The 17,384-nt window shown below is 46.7% G+C and overlaps 1 protein-coding gene and 1 pseudogene across 1 annotated transcript; both read left to right on the top strand.

Annotated features, from left to right (window-relative positions):
* The first annotated feature begins 11,120 nt into the window (after window positions 1-11,120).
* Window positions 11,121-14,912, top strand: LOC136524014 (serine/threonine-protein kinase BSK5-like; annotated as a pseudogene).
* A 564-nt stretch (window positions 14,913-15,476) lies between these two features.
* LOC136524015 (mitochondrial outer membrane protein porin 1-like) lies at window positions 15,477-17,384 on the top strand. Its single transcript, XM_066517506.1, has 5 exons — window positions 15,477-15,491; window positions 15,654-15,764; window positions 16,008-16,097; window positions 16,178-16,386; window positions 17,078-17,384. Exons 1-5 carry the CDS (start codon window positions 15,477-15,479, stop codon window positions 17,382-17,384), a joined length of 732 nt encoding a protein of 243 aa, XP_066373603.1.

The following is a 17,384-nucleotide window of genomic DNA, read 5'->3' on the forward strand; positions in this document are numbered from 1 at the left end:
TAGTTTGACAAAAATGAAGTTTGGAGAATTTCTAGCACTGAATCAAGGCACCAAGACTATGACACAGTATCTACATGCATTCAACAATCTAAGTCGCTATGCCTCTGACATGGTGAATACCGATTCCAAAAATATCGCTATTTTCAAGAGAGGTCTGAATCCCAAGATGATGAAGCACGTGGGTACCAACACGAGAACTGGTTTCAATGACTTTGTTAGTGACTGCTTAAAGCAAGAAAAGAACAACAATGTATATGCTGCATCCAAGACTCGCAAGAGGGCTTTTGAGTCAGGTCCGTCCTAGCCAAGGGCCCCAATGGCAAATTGTTCTACGTATCGTCCGCCTGCCCCTGGTGCAAGGTTCAGGCCACCCCAGTGGAGGAATCAGAATGCCTAGCAACCTTAGAGGAATCAGAAGCCATTCAAGATGGCGGTGCCACAAGCCAAGACCGGACAAGGCAGTCCATCTAGAGCTGCTACTCAAGTAAGAGGACCATGTTTCAACTACAATCAACTTGGGCACTTTGTGAAGTTTTGCCCATATCCCAAGAAGCAGCAGAATCAGTAACAAGCTCATGTGCACCACACCACCATGATGACATCCCGGAAGGAGAGCCCATGACAGCCGGTATGTTTTCTATCAACAATCGTCCTACAGTCGTTTTATTTGATTCTGGATCATCTCATTCATTCATAAGTCAAGCATTTGCAAGAAAATATGAGCAAAAGATAGTTGAATTGGAATGTGCTTATCGGATAAGTTCAGCTGGGGCTGATTTGTTAACTAATCAGATAATCCAGGGGGTAACCCTGAGTATAGCAGACAGGCAGTATAAGCTTAACTTGATAGTTATGCCAGGGCTAGTTCTAGATGTGATTATGGGAATGAACTAGATGAATAAGATGGGAGTAATAATTGATGTTGGAGGAAGAAGCATTTCTCTCAAGGAACCTGTTGGAGAAGGTACATTTCAAGTAACCTTACCTCGGAGAATAGATCTGGCCAGTACAACTTGTGCACTCCAAACTACTCTTCTAGCCAAGATTCTAGTAGTGTGCGAGTTTCCGGACGTGTTTCCAGATGAGTTACTCGGTCTTCCACCGGACAGAGATGTTGAGTTTGCCATTGAGTTAATCCCTGGAACACCACCAATCTTAAGAAGGCCTTATCGGATGCCTTCAAATGAATTAGCTGAGTTGAAGAAACAACTCCAAGATCTGTTGACTAAGGGTTTAATTCGTCCAAGTTCATCGGAATGGGGATGTCCCGCACTGTTCATGAAGAAGAAGGATAACTCCTTACGGATGTGCGTGGACTACCGGCCACTGAATACGGTGACAATTAAAAACAAGTATCCTCTACCTCGGATTGATATCTTGTTTGATCAATTGTCAAAAGCCAAGGTGTTCTCCAAGATAGATTTGAGATCAGGGTACCATCAGATCAAGATTAGACCACAAGATATACCCAAAACCGCGTTCTCCACCAGATATGGTTTGTATAAGTATCTTGTCATGTCCTTTGGTTTGACAAATGCTCCTGCATACTTTATGTATCTGATTAATTCGGTCTTTATGCCGGAGTTGGATAAGCTCATGATTGTGTTCATTGATGACATTCTAGTATACTCAAAGAACGAACAGGATCATGCAGAGCATCTAAGAATTGTCTTGACTAGACTCAGAGATCACCAGTTGTATGCTAAGTTTAGTAAATGTGAGTTCTGGCTGAAGACAGTTCCTTTTCTCGGTCATGTGTTATCTAAGAATGGGATCTCAGTGGATCCTAGTAAGGTACAAGAGGTTATGGATTGGAAGGCACCAAGAACAGTTCATGAGGTTCAGAGTTTTCTTGGATTAGCTAGTTACTATCGTCATTTTATACCGGACTTCTCGAAGATTGCCAAGCCAATGACAAGTTTGCTACAGAAGGATCATAAGTTCATTTGGACAGAGGAGTGTGAGGCAGCTTTCTGCACCTTGCGGAATTTGCTAACCACTGCTCCTGTTCTAGCGCAACCGGATATAGAGAAGTCGTTTGATGTGTTTTGCGATGCATCAAAGAATGGTTTAGGATGTGTTCTAATGCAAGATGGAAGAGTCATTGCTTATGCCTCACATCAGTTGAGGAAGCATGAGGTTAACTATCCTACGCATGATTTAGAGCTTGTGGCCGTTGTGCATGCTCTAAAGATTTGGAGACACTACTTGCTTGGGAATGTGTGCAATATCTTTACAGATCATAAGAGTCTCAAGTACATATTTACTCAGTCTGAGTTGAATATGCGACAGAGAAGATGGTTGGAGCTGATAAAGGATTATAATCTAAATGTGCACTATCATCCGGGAAAGGCAAATGTAGTAGCAGATGCCTTAAGTAAGAAGTCACATTCTCTTGCTATGCAACCATTGTTTGAAGATGGGTTCAATTTGTTGCATCCTACTGTGTTGCATAATATCCAGGTTAGTTGTACCTTGGAGAGCAAGATCATTGAGGGTCAGAAAATAGATAAGGGAATATTCCATATCAAGGAGAAAATGAAGAAAGAACCGACCAAGCACTTTAGAGTGGATGAACAAGGAGTGTTATGGTTTAAGGACCGTCTGGTTGTACCTAAAGATCGAGAGCTCAAGAACAAATTGATGGATGAAGCTCATCACTCTAAGTTGTCTATCCATCCTGGAAGTAGCAAAATGTACCAAGAATTGAGACCTCGTTATTGGTGGACAAAGATGAAGAAGGAGATTGTAGCGTATGTTGCTCGTTGCGACATGTGTTGTAGAGTGAAAGCTCTTCACATGAGACCCGCAGGAATGTTGCGACCTTTGTCAGTACCAGATTGGAAATGGAATGATATAAGTATGGATTTTATCACCGGTCTTCCCACCACACCAAAGGGGAATGATTCGATTTGGGTGATTGTAGATCACCTTACCAAATCAGCTCACTTTTTACCAGTCAAGAACGCTTTTTGACCCCCTCAGTATGCTGAGAAGTACATTGCAGAGCTTGTCCGATTACATGGTATACCAAAGACTATCGTGTCTGACCGTGGGTCACAGTTTACCGCTCATTTTTGGGAGCATCTTCATAAAGGTTTGGGTACTAGCTTGGTTCGTAGTATAGCTTACCACCCATAGACAGATGGGCAGACAGAGCGAGTTAATGCTGTTCTTGAAGATATGCTTAGAGCTTGTGTGTTATCGTCTAGGGGTTCATGGGAATCATGGTTACCTTTGGCAGAGTTCGCTTACAACAACAGTTACCAAGAGAGTATCAAGATGGCTCCATTTGAAGCATTATATGGCAGGAAATGTAGGACACCATTGAATTGGGTTGAGCTTGGAAAGAGAAGGTTTTACGGAATCGATTTTGTTGACGAGGCTAAGAAAAAGGTCCGTATTATCCAACAAAACATGAAAGCGGCACAGTCACATCAGAAGGGTTATGCTGATAAGAGAAGGAGACCGCTTGAGTTTGAGGTAGGTGACTACGTTTATCTGAAGGTTACTCCAATGAAGAAAGTACAACGGTTTGGAGTAAAGAGAAAGCTCGCTCCTAGATTTGTCGGACCGTATAAAATACTAGAAAAGAAGGGTCCAGTGGCTTACAAGTTACAGTTACCAGAAGCGATGGGTTTGATCTTTCCAGTCTTCCATGTATCACAGTTGAAGAAGTGCTTGCGTGTTCCGGAAGAGAGAATAGAACCTCAGGGCATTCGGATCAAATCAGACTTGGAATACCGTGAGCAACCGGTTCGAGTTTTGGACACTAAGGACCGAGTCACTCGGAATAAAGTGGTGAGAACATATAAGATATAGTGGAGTCATCACGATGATGGTGATGCGACGTGGGAAACAGGAGAATATCTGCAAAACGCTTATAAGGATTTTTATAACAAATGGTTCGTAACTCAAAATCTCGGGACGAGATTCTTATAAGGGGGGAGGGCTGTAACACCCCAGTGTTACGCAAGCATTTAGGCACTACAAATCATGAACATAATACATCATCAAGCATTATAATCATACATGCATAATCATGTTAAATAATAACTGAAACAATGCTTTGAAACATATGAAACATGCTCATGAAACATGTATGTTACATAGTTTTGTTTTAATAGATTGGATGCTATGTTTGTTTTGCCATGTGTGTACCTTGGTTGATCACTTAGACCACTTAGAAGTAATTAGGATGCAATTTGGAGCAAGGTGTATATTCAAAGTTTTCTCAAATTTTGCTTTTGAAAATAATCTTCCAAAATACGGTTTTGAAATTAAATTGACCTTAATTTTGTAATTAAAAATCTAGTGGGAATTAGCCCTAGCTCCTTTTGACAAAGTTGTAGAGAATAAATTTTAGAGCAACTTTTATTTTTGGGCCAAAGTTTGAAACTAATTGAAATTGCTCAAAATTTGCATTTGAATGTAATAGGAATAGAAAATAAATTGAAAAATTCGATTTGCTTCTTACCGGGCCACCCGCCCCGCTTCTGGCCCAGCTGACAAAGCTGGCCCACAGCGCTCGCGCTCCTGCTCCCGCGCTGTGCCACGCCCCATGTCTAGCCCAGTGTCGCTTCGCTAGCCTAGGCCCACGCCATGCCGCTCCCGCGCGTGGACACGCCGCGCCCGCCTTCCCCGCTTGCCCGGCTGCCACGCGGCGTCCGTACACCGGCGGCGAAGGGCGGTGCTCCGACCAGTGCTCAGCTCAAGAGCCAACCAGACGCGCGCTCCACCCCATGCTCCTCTCACTTGTTGCCTTGTCCCCCTGCCTCTCGCTTGGACAGCAGCAGCTCCCGCGCGCGCAGGCAGCTTCGCCACCGCACGCGCCTCGCCGGAGTTGGCTCGTCAGGCCACCCTAGCTCGTCATCGACCGCTCCGTCTCGCCCAAACCTCCGCCTCCACCTCGCGCACCCCGTGCTCACCTCGGTAAGCCATGGGAAGCTTCCCTTCCTCGAGAATCGCTCATCGAAGCTAGGTCGAGTTCACCGGAGATGCGTCGCTCTGTGGACCTCGCCCCTCCGTCCTCCTTCTCACCTCCTTTTTATGCGCACGAGCACCGCACGAACACGGGGTAGCTCTCAAGCCACTCCCCGTGCCACCTCTCGGCCAGAGATGGCCGGCCAACGGTGAGCCGGGCCACCACGCCGCCATGGTTGCCGATGAGCTTGCTCCCGAGCTCCACTGGCCCCGATAGATGCACCGGTAGGTCCGCCTTGGCCCGGTGGTCACATGGGTGGTGACCTCGTCGCCGGCCACCTCACCGATGGCGAGCTCGCGCCGGTCAGTGCCGCCTCCCCTGCAGTGGGCGGCTGGCAGTTGGGGCCGGCTGACCCGCAGGGGCCACTGTCAGCCGCAGGGGTGCAAGCCTGGGTAGAGATCCGGGTGGATCTAGTGTTTATGCCTCGGTTTTCAAAAAGGGTTTTTAAGAAATGATTTCCAAAAAATGTTGTAACGGCTTCAAAAATCCATAGTTTGCTCATTTTAGCTCCAAATCGAGTGAGACCAATTTTGTTGTGTTTCTTAGAAATAGATCTACAATATAAAAATGTTGCATGTCAGTTTTGGGATACATTTATATAGGGCTTTAGTTAATTCTTGTAATTGCTATTTTCTTAGAAAATGCTTAATAAATAGAATATACATCAGAAAAATATGATTCCAATTTGGTTGATCTATTCTTGAGATGTACTTTCTGTGAAAAATATATGCCATGCTTGTTCTGTAGGAAAATATGGCTATGTGATTTAGGTGCATTTACTTGCTATTTCTTGTAAAATTGCTAGAGCCAAAAATATGAATAAAACATGTAGGTGAAACTTTTGTACAGTGATTGTATGCTATGTAAATCATGGGAAAAATACCAAATCTGTTGTTTGACACTTTTCATAGTACAAAGTATTTTCATGCTTAATTATCAACCATAGCTTGTCATTTTTGTGTATGCTGTTATACTTATCCACATGCAATGTAAATTTTATGGTAGACTAATTATTGGCTAAGGAAGCTACTGTAATTTTCTCATAATTTTATGAGCACCAAAATATATGTTGCTGTTGTAGCCCTAGTTTAAAATGAAATAAAATAATCTTCTTTAATGCATGTTTAGTTAATAATGTTTGCTTTGGTGTATCCTTGAAGCATCTTAGCTTGCTGTGGTGACTTGGCATGTTAGTACAGTGGTTGTAGTAGTAGTATAGTAGTACATGTTCTTGGATGATGTTGGCTACCTTGTAGAAGAGCTTTACTTCTACTATGTCCAATAAAGTTAAACATATTCATCTACATTCCATGCATCATGATCATTACATGTCATCTCTCTGATGCACATATGCATGAGCACTTATATATCTGCATCATATAGGATCGCAGGAGGAGTTGCTAGTAGTAGTTCAGGAAGAGCAGACCAGGACAGATCCACAAGAAATCCAGGCACAGGAGGTGCCAGAGGAAGAGGAGCAAGGAGATGACTTGCCCAAGTGCGTGGATCATCAACCTAGTTCATTCGAAAAAGGCCAGCCCCGGAGTATTCTAAGTCTCCTACTTTATAAAAGCAATTCTTTCTATATATGAGTTTATATATTGTCGCATTAAGTTGTAGGAGTTGATTGAAACCGTTGATGCATTTACTACTATCCTTGCCTACCTTATTACCTTTTTACCCTATTAGGTCGGGATCGAATAACTGCTTAGCCTTGCTTAGACCGGTAGTGATCGGTGATTTCTGGTCACCTACATTTATAGGTGGTTATTGGAAGAATTTAGCTATGGAAAGAATGATATCCTGGAATTAACCATGTGTGATGGATAATTGGAGACCGGACGGAAAAGTTGGAGGCAACCAGACAGGGTTCTGGGGTGCTGTTAGTTTTCTGTCTGTGTCAATTAAGGACCGATCATTGTTCGTCCCTCTTGTCATGTTGAACGTATGCCTCATATTTAGCTGGCCGAATAAAGTACCTTTCGACTACGAAGCTAGTGACACTATTCAAGCTGGGATAAACTCGGATTGGCAGACTGGTGCTGAAGGGGGTATGACGGGGACACGAAGAGTGAGCCCAAGGTGCGTCCTGGCTGTCGGACGGTCCCTAGGTAGTGCGGTCCATGACTGTTATCCCACGGCTACTTGGAAAGTGTCATTAGTGATCTGTAGCTCACTTGATCGGTGAGTGTGGTTTGTATGAGGAATAAATCACCAGCTGGTTAGGAATCGATTCAAATCGCCATCGCTCCTGGATAGTGAGCACTTGACTCGAGCTACAGCATCGTAGTAATTATGATGGAACACTGATGGTTATCTGGATGGTATGGGATATGCTAAATCTAAGTTGGTAACCGGATGTTATTGGTTAATCAAGTGATTGCTATAGTATAGGTGCTTACCTAGATGGATAGGCATAATAAAGATGATGCAAAGTACTTAAAATGGTTTCTTCATGATAGCTTATGCTTTTCGCAAATGAGTCAGCTCGCCCACTAAAGAAAGCCTTGCATAATCCTTGGTGTCGCTTTATTTTGGTTTAAGACAGGTAAGTCTAGCTGAGTACCTTCTCGTACTCAGGGCATTGTTCCCATTGTTGTTGCAGATGGTCAAATGTACTACGGTTATTGCATTAACTGCCTGTACCCGGTGATGGGTGACAACTAGGACCAAGGGCAATGGTCACTCCGTATCTCTCATCTGATGCTTTTGTTGGAGATGACTACCTACTGGCACTGTATCTGAACCAAAAGTGTGTGTATGGCTTTAAAACTATTTGCTTTCGCTATTTTAGTTTGAACTTGGGTTGTAATAACTTTATGTTCTAAACTCCGATGTATTCAACTGTCATTGCGAACTTTATGTAACATATGATGGTAATTGCTAAACTTGTATGATCTTGGTTTGTATGTTGATTGGTTTGAAATCCTTCGTGGTTTCATGGACTACCAGGTTATATGGGCTTAAGTTTGCTAAATTATCTGCTTCGGCAGAAGATTTCCTTACTTAATCTTGTATAATTGGTCGGTTCTATTACAGAGGTGCCTTCATCGGCACCCTCGTCCCGCCTTGCCTTGCTGTTGGAACGGTCGAAGATTGCTTCGACTGCCTCTTCTCCTGAGGCATGGCTGGAGGCGATGTCCAGAAGCTCCTTGGTGGTCCGCGGACCCTTGCGTCCTAGCTTGTGGACCAAAGACTCGTAGGTCATCCTGGACAGGAAGGCTCCAATCACGTCGGTGTTGGTGATGTTAGGGAGCTCGTTGCACTATCGGGAGAAGCACCGGATGTACCCATGGAGGGTTTCACCGGCCTTCTAGCGATAGTTTTTGAGGTCCCAAGGGTTTCTAGGATGTTTGTACATGCCCCGGAAGTTCTCCACAAAGATCTCCCTTAAGTCTGCCCAACCTTGGATGGCGTCGGACGGAAGGTGTTCCAACCACGCTCATGCCGAATCAGCAAGGAACAGTGGAAGGTTGTGGATAATGAAATCGTCATTATCTGCACCACCGGCTTGACAGGCAAGCCGATAGTCTTCAAGCCAAAGTCCGGGGTTTGTCTCCCTGGAGTACTTAGGGATGTTGGTAGGTGGTCGATACCTCGGTGGAAACGTGGCGCTGAGGATGTGACGGCCGAAGGCCTGAGGGCTCGGCAGGCTGGGGCTCGGGCTCCAATCCTCGCCGCTGTCGTAGCATCCGCCGCATCGAGGATGATAGCCATGATGGGCCCCTTCCCTTGGGTCACTATGGGCGCGTCTACAGGCGTCGAGGGTGCTGCGTGCGTCGTGGTTGTGGCTGAGATGTTGATGCACCAGGATTACGATGCGCTGCACATCGCCTCGCGGCGCCTGGTGGACCGATGCGTCCGTGGCGGGGCGCGCCGAGGGGGTTTGCTGGCTGGCGTCGGGCTTGTGTCCCTAAGACATCGAGCTCTCTGCCTGTTGTGTTACCGCACGCTCAAGTAGCGTGCGAACCTCATGGTGGACCCAGCGATCCTTGGGCGTCGCGGCCTCTGGAAGGCCATGAAGCAGGGCCATCGCAGCGGCGATGTTCTGGCTTGTACAAGCAAAGCGGGGAAGGGTTTCATTGTCGATAATGATCCTTTGGTTCACATCACAGGCCATGGCACATGCGTGTCCTCCATCTCCGCGGTGCCTGATCTCCTCATCGATCCTCTTGTATTTCTAGACAAGCTATTGTCCGGTTTCGTCTATTTCCCATTTTTGGGCTTCCAGCTGCTCCACCCCTATGTGAGGTGGGGTTGCTGCCCCTCCTTCGGCTCTGTCGCTGAAGTTGCCCGCCAGGGTGACCTCCTCCTCGGAGGCACTTTCGACATGTCCCTTGGAGGTTTCTGCCATGAAGCATTCCCGGGAGGGATGATGGCTCCCCCGACCGGAGTCAGAACTGGAGTCCAACCCCGGGCCCTCCGCGAGGAGGCCATGGAGGTATTCAGTAACACTTTCGATCATCCCCACGAACTCGCTGTTCGTAGGAAATGGGATCGCGCGCTGGGCCACAAGGTGGCTTACGGTTGCCGCAGTGTTGTGAAGACCGAACGGAAACGCCGTCGAGGCACGCCGTGTGGAGCATTCCAGAGAGGGGGTGATGCGGCGTGGGGCCTCTCTAGACAGCTGGGGTCCAAGGAAGACGCTCGGCTAGCCCTTAAGCCTTCGGTAGCTGAGGTTGGCGGATGGGGGAGACTGGACGGCCACGTTGGCCAGCGCCAACTCTCCTCCCAGTGTGATAATGAAGTTCAAGTCACTGAAACGCACGTGTGCGCCCAGGACCCAACTGATTGCGTGGTTAGCCATCCGAGGCCTGATTTGGAATGCGCAAAGATCCCCTACCTGGCGCGCCAACTGTCGGTGTTTCAAACCAACACCAGCAAGTAAATTTATAATTGATGCGCGTTAGGCCCGGATGGTGCAATAAAGGACATGAGGATTATACTGGTTCGGGCAGAATGTCCCTACGTCCAGTTTGCTGCTGTTGCTCATGTTATTAGTACCAAAAATGATTCGTAGTAGGGGGTACAAAACAGTCTAGAGAGGGACGAGTCCCAAGTCTCTGATGGAATGATCGAAAAGGTTGCTGAGAGCTTGGTCGCTGCTCAGCTGTGTCTGTCGTGTTGTGTGTGTTCTACTTATCTGTCAAGAGTAGGTCCCCTTTGCTGGAGGAAGCACATCCCCTTTTATAGATGAAGGGGACGGCTTTACAAGTGAGAGGGAAAGGGTGTGTATGCCTCCGAGCCTTGTTGTCCACGTTTACCGAGCCTTGTTGCCCATATCGGCGGATATCAGATAATGCTAAGCGCCTACAACACTGTCGATGCCACTGTAGAATGTCAGGATGGCTACACAGTACTGCTCCGCGCAGGGTATGGACTCTGGTACAGTGGTTTTGACTTATGAGCCTTGCCCTTCCTTTCTCCGCACGTTGTCTAGTTTCTATGAGCCTCGGTCGAAGGGACGCGGGGGTCGGAGTCAGAAGTAGCGCCATGGGCAAGGCTTTTCGATCGGAGAGGACGTTCGGAGGCCGAAGCGAGTGCTCCGATCCGGTGGGCCCAAGGGGTTGTGGAGCGAGCGCCGCTCCTTTGGGACCACGGCGTGGTGGCCGTACATCCGTCATTTGTAGAAGGCGCGAGTCTCTCCCTAGACCGTAATGGTTGTCGTATGTCTACGTCGGGTTCCGTGTCTGAGGGCTGAAGGCGGCGCCTACAATACTGTTTGAACTCTGTAATGCCAGAATGGTCTAAAGTGCCCATCCCATCGTACCCTGGTGGTACTTTTCCTACCGCGGCGCAGGGCATGATCCTTGGCACTGCGTTTGACTCGAGTGTCATGTCGTACCTCATGCTCATCCTGATGATGGAGCATGGTGTACTTGTAGGGCAAGGCAGAGTTTGCCCTTGGCCGTCCGACGGGGCGGAGCCTAGCCCTCGACCGTCGGACGAGGCGGAGCCTAGCCCTTGGGGGCTGGGCGAGGCGGAGTCCGACCCTTGGGGGTCGGGCGAGGCGGAGTCAGACCCTCGGGGGTCGAGCGAGGCGGAGTCTGACCCTCGGGGGTCGGGCGAGGCGGAACCAGTCTCCTGTCGGTCCGGACAAGAGACACCGTAATGTTCTTGCTGATCGGGAGTGTCAATGTTCGATGGTTTATCAGTTCCACCTCATCGGAGTACCCCGGTATTAGGTCTCCGATAAGATGCATTAGCTAGGCAGGCTCTCACAGATTCTAATTCACACATTTTAAATTTAGAGTCTTCCTGTTGCTACAGTCATCATGTAAACCAATTAAAGATATGAAGACATACCGAATCGGCGGCCTTCTAAGATGTCCACGTCAGTTCTTTTAATTTAATGTGTTAGATCAAAATTCCACGGTTCAGATGAAGCACATCACAATCGGTCTTCCTCCGTGCACTCGGCAGTAGATAGGTGAAGCAAATGCACGTATTAAATGAAGTACGGTTTTCTGCTCATTGTACGCCACACGTAAATGGACGATGACATATAGCAGGGGACGATGGATTCTCGACATGACGGTGCCTAACTAAGGCGCATCTGAATATACGTGCATGCCTGCTGCCGGGCCTGGCTCGCTTTGCAGACCTAGGCTCCATGGTCCTGTCACGGTCCTGTCATGTAGGATGGTGCTTCTCTCTCTTTCTCTCTCTCATGTAAATGGACAACAAGCACATTACCCGTCGTCTCCTCCATCGCTGTCGCCCTGCCCTCTTCCTTCCCCTGCGCCGCTGCTCCGCCTCTCACAGCGCCGCCCCTCCCCATCGCCTGCACCGGCGGTGCGCCCTCTCCAGCGCCTGCTCCGCCCCCTCTTGCGGTGGGGAGACGGCGACCCCCTGCGCAGCGCACCGGCGCGAGGACGCCCGAGCAGTTGGTGCCCCTCGGCACGGCGCGGTGCCGACGGCGCAGCGTGGCCGGTCTGGTTCCTCAGCCAAACCCAGTGATGCTCCTGCCCAAGGGTACCACGTTGGAGGTCCGCTCCTCCTCTCGCTCGCCTTCCAGGCCTCCGTCCAACTCCTCCAGCTTCCTACTCCGGCTCCTCCTCCTCTTCCTCCTCGCCGTGGTGTCGGCACTCGCACCGGAGCCTGCTAGGCTCGGGGACATCGTCAAGATATACCAGGACATTGCCACCACCGCTGCCTCTCCCTAGGATTCTCCGTGTTTTTGTTTTCTCTCTCCTCATCACACACTCGCTGCGCCTCGCGCCCCGCGCCTGATTCTTCTGTTGTTGGGGGCGGCGGCGGCGGCCCGGCATTTGGGGTGTTTTTTCTGCTGCGGCTTTTTAGGGGTTTCTGCTGTTCGTTTCCACGTGCGTGATTTCGCGCTTTCGTTTGGTGGGATGCGGCCTCGTCGATCTCGCTCGAACTGTGGCTCCGATCCCATCCGTTCAATTTGTTTGCACGCGCAAGAGCGATCCGAATCGTGGTTTGCTCTAGTCGGCGGCCGCCACTTGCTCCGCTGATTCCTCACGTTTCTCCTCCTCTCGGTTCGGCGAATTCGGTTGCTCTCGCGAGGTTTCTGGACTTAATCGTGTTTGGTTCTCTGCGTTTCTTCATGCACTCTCGTGGCGGAGAGCAATGCGAAGCTAACAGCGAGTGGTTTGCTGTTGATTCCGAGCATGGTGTGCCGCTGTGTCTGTCTGGCTGTCTGCTCGCGTCCTTGGTCCTGATCCGACAGCCGTGTTCGATTCCTTGTGTGCAGAGAATGGCGCCGCCGAGGATGACGGCAGCGGCATGCCGGTGTTCGCCGAGTACAGCCTCGACGAGCTCCGAGCGGCCACCGACGGCTTCGCCCCCGACTGCATCGTGTCGGAGCACGGCGAGAAGGCACCCAACGTGGTCTACCGCGGCACGCTCTTTAGATCCGGCCGCACCGTCGCCATCAAGCGATTCGGTCGCTCCACCTGGCCGGACTCGCGCCAATTCCTGGTTCGTGTACCTTGCTCCGTGTGATGGATGGATTGTTTCTTGTGTTCGTCTTGGCTCTGTGGCGTCTGATTGAATGACTGTGTGTCCGTGGGTGCAGGAGGAGGCGAGGGCTGTTGGGTAGCTGCGCAGTGGTCGCCTGGCCAATCTGATCGGTTGCTGCTGCGAGAGCATCGAGCGTCTCCTCGTCGCAGAGTTCATGCGGCATGAGACCTTGGCAAAGCATCTCTTCCATTATATGTTTGGTTTCTCCTTCCTCACTCTTCTCTTACATTAGCGAGTTGATTCTGATGTGGTACTAGTTCGAATGTAGCATCAAGGTGATGGTATTGGGACCCATATTTAAGGATGTGTGTTTGTCACCTGTATCCAATCCGGAAGTGTTGCCTTAAATTGTAGAGTGTTGTTCAAGTTAGTTTCTGCTGCAGAACTGTTTAGCTGTTTGCTTTATCTGGGGCTATTTCTGTGCTTTAGGCTAACTGGAAATCGACACTGGTCTTTTATAATTAATTTTAGTCACCATATTTAAGGATGTGTGTTTGTCGCCTGTACCTCAGTACCAGTAACCACTGTGGAAATGTGGCCTTTGGCCGCAGAGGGTGGAAGTAGTTTCTAGTGCCAAATCCTCTACCTGTTTGTTGTATCTGGTGCTATTTCTGTACTTTAGGCTAGCAATAAATCAAGACACTGGTTTTCTATAGTTACTTTTAATCACCAATATTGGGTTGTCTCAGTTTGTTACTTTGTTCTGGTTGGAGGTGCAGCAGTCATTCATGCCATTGATTTTTTGGCCATGCTAAAGGATATATGTAGCTTGATTTGCATCTAACCTGCAAATGTTGCTTCCAACAAATGGTACTTATTAGGGAGGATTTGAATTGCTATGACCTTTCATTTATGGACCACTCTCGGAGGGATATGGCTGTCAGGAGCTTTAAGCATTTAAAATTTTGATCTTTAAGTGGATTATACCAATCTAATATATGATAGTTGCTCTGTGTTAAAAAAGACGATAGCTGCATTTTATCCTCATGGTGGTTATATGTGTCAGGGGAGACAAATCCATTGGGTTGGGCAATGAGGATGAGGGTGCGCTTTATGTGGCACAGGCGTTGGACTACTGCAGTAGCAAAGGGAGGGCACTCTATCATGATCTGCATGCATACAGGGTCATCTTTGATGTGGTAGGTCTTTACTTGTTCGCATTAGTTGCTTCTCAGATCTTTCATACAAAAGCATTAATCCTTTTGTGTTTTGACTGTGGGCCAATTTTGTAGGATGGTAATCCAAGACTATCATGTTTTGGTCTGATGAAGAACAGCAGGGATGGAAAGAGTTACAGTACTAATTTGGCTTTCACGCCTCCTGAGTATCTTAAGACAGGTAAATGTGTCACACTAGCAATATCCCATGAAACATTTTGGGGATGTGCCTCTTTAACTGTTATCTGTTCTGCAGGCAGAGTAAGTCCTGAGAGTGGTTTACAGTTTTGGCACTGTCTTGCGTGATCTCCTGAGTGGAAAGCACATTCCACCAAGTCATGTAAGTTTTCCTACCCTGCGTGCTTTTAACATAGTCTACACTTATAATACATTGGCGCTGTAGTGCTATTAACATATTCTATAATTTATATAGAAATAAATTTTACACTAACCTTTTCTCTCCTTTATTTAGTTCTTTGTGTGTGGATATTTATTTTTTGCCTTTGGTATATTTTTTCGAGGAAAGAACTTTCTAGTGCTGATGGATTCTTGCTTGGGATGGGTGGTTGATATAGCCGTGGGATGGGTTCATGATCTTCTATTGGATTCGTCTGTGGGGTTCGGATCCTGTTGCTCGATCTTAGCGAGTGAGTGGCTGTTTGGTAGCGAAAGCCAGCACAAGAGATTATTGATTAGATTGGGTTCCTGCATAGCCTTGAGTTGTGCTCTATGCCTATCTGCTTGTTCGTTTTTTGCTGTAGGGTATAGGATTTGGCAATGTGTGATTTACATGTGATGCTCTTTTTAATGCTTGTTTTGAATAAGTGGGTCGCTAGAGAAACCCCCTTAGCCGGGGGAGAAAAGGGTTCGAATAAAAAAGGACAGTGGAACCCCACGCTGTTGTGGTTCTAATAAAAACTGGGAGGTGATGTAAAATAGCAGCCAGCTTTAGTTATGTAACTGGTGTCGGGCTCAATTTTCAGGGGATGTAACACATGTTGGCACTGTCTGGATAGTGGGAGGATAGTGGGTAGTCAGTTATTGAGTAGAATAATTGTAAGTAGCTGAGCGATGTCAGCACAGCTCGGTGGATTTCCTTCCATGGTTGGGATGTGAGTAAATTGTAGGTTTTGATGGGTTTTAGACTTTTAGGAAAAATATATTTGTACTGAACTTAAACAATTGAGGATAATAAAACTATAATGGAAGTATCAAACACCTGAAAAACGATTGTAATGAACCCTAGGTATGCTGTTACCATAATTATGTTTCTCAACTCATGATGACTTTTGCAACTTGTATTTTCCGTTGATGTATTGGAGTCTGGAATTACATATGTTGTGGTCTAAATGGTAAAGGCTTGGGTGATTTAACAACTAATTGTTTGGTTTGCGTGTATATATTTTATTGTTCTCTTAATGTTGCCTACATGCTTGTACTGAAAATCGTGACTATGTTAGAATTATTTGCATGCATGGCTATCATATTCTTATAATTTTAATATCCTCTGTTGCTTTTTCATGCAGGCTGTCACTGCTTCTAGCACAAAGAAAGCTGACCTGATCTTTGGTGAGATACAATCACAGATAAAGAACAAGAACATTACGGTAGATGTGAAAGCAAACTCAGAGTCAAATGTAAATCTCTCTCTCTGTATATGTATATACTTAACCCCTGGAAATTGCATGCTTTGCTCAAAATGGACCTGCAACATGTTCATTTCTTGTGATATCACCTAGACTAATAGTAGTAGTTTGCCAAACTATTATCAAGCATGCTATTTGTGTTGGTCAACAATTTGCTCTTTGACTAATTGGTTGATCTGTCATGTTTCTCACTGTTCGAGTTCTGTTGACTGCTTGCTTTGACGTGCTGTTCAGATCATTACTACAGTTACTGTTGATGAGATTGCAACTCCAGGACTGAAAACCATCCTTAGCTTTGCTGTTCCTGATCAGAGGGCTGGAAAGGTAATAATCTAATTCAGTTTATTATTTCTTAAGTGGAAGGTTATTCTTCAATGTATTCATGTATTTATTTCTGGTTGCAGGTTGAGCTTCAGTATTTGCATGATTATGCTGGAGTTAATGCAAGCATTGGTCTGACAGCCAATCCTGTAGTCAACCTCTCTGCTGCCTTTGGCACTAAGGCTCTTGCAGTTGGTGCAGATGTCTCACTTGATACTGCCACTGGGAACTTAACCAAATACAACGCTGGACTGAGGTTCACTCATGAAGACCTCATCGCATCCCTGACCCTGTGAGTTTTCAAAGTGTAGTAATCTTATATATTTAGGCATTGTATGCGACTGTTATTTGACAACGTTTAAGCTTATTTGATACTTGTAATTTCTTTTTTTATGGTTAAGTGCAAATCCCTGCTTAATGTGTTTCAACTTCAAGCCGTTGTGTAGCTGGTTTAGTGCATAAAAATAGTCAAAATATTAATATATTGTCACCATGATTTCACCTTTTGAGACATTTCTCAAATGGAGTTTTTGAAAGAAGCAACTTTATAATTTTGCTTCACTTATATTTGTTTGCAACAAACACGAGTTTCTAAGTCACTCAGATTATTGCATGTACAGCAATTGATGAAAGTTACTGACTTTGCTAAGTGTTTTTTTTTGTTTCATTGAAAAAAAGGGATCTTTTGCAGTAAGCTGGTGGCAATATGGCTAATATTGAGCCATGCCTCCAGGAAGGGTTTGATGCTAAGTATTTTAGTTTTCTAATTGAGTGAAAAGGCCTATGTATAATTTTGAGTTTGATGCTCAGTATTTTGGTTTCCTAATTGAGTGAAAAGCCCTATGTATAATTTTCTTATATTAAATGAAACTGATGTCATAGCTCCTCAACAGATATAATCCCGTTTCTTCTAGGATGTTTACTGTCTTATTATTGCAGTGCCTTTCCAAATTTCATGTTACTGATCCAACCTTCTCTTGCAGGAACAACAGGGGAGACAGCCTTACTGGAGCTTACTACCACAAGGTGAGCGAATTGAGCAACACAGCTGTTGGGGCAGAGCTTACCCACAGCTTCTCGACCAATGAAAACACCCTCATCTTTGGCGGGCAGCACGCTCTGGACCCACTAACCGTCTTGAAGGCCCTCATCAACAACTCTAGCAAGGCCAGTGCCCTCATCCAGCATGAGTGGAGCCCAAAGTCACTGGTCACCATCTCGGCCGAGGTCGACACAAAGACCATCGAGAAGAGCTCGAAGGTCGGGATTGCTGTGGCCCTCAAGCCCTGA

This window comes from Miscanthus floridulus, chromosome 18, assembly GCF_019320115.1.
Source record: "Miscanthus floridulus cultivar M001 chromosome 18, ASM1932011v1, whole genome shotgun sequence".
In the NCBI taxonomy this organism is placed as follows: domain Eukaryota; kingdom Viridiplantae; phylum Streptophyta; class Magnoliopsida; order Poales; family Poaceae; genus Miscanthus; species Miscanthus floridulus.

Excerpts from the sequence above, each read along its gene's own strand:
- LOC136524015 (XM_066517506.1), top strand. Across the intron at positions 16,098-16,177 it reads CTGATCAGAGGGCTGGAAAG|GTTGAGCTTCAGTATTTGCA; the intron begins GTAATAATCTAA and ends TTCTGGTTGCAG. Across the intron at positions 16,387-17,077 it reads CTCATCGCATCCCTGACCCT|GAACAACAGGGGAGACAGCC; the intron begins GTGAGTTTTCAA and ends CTTCTCTTGCAG.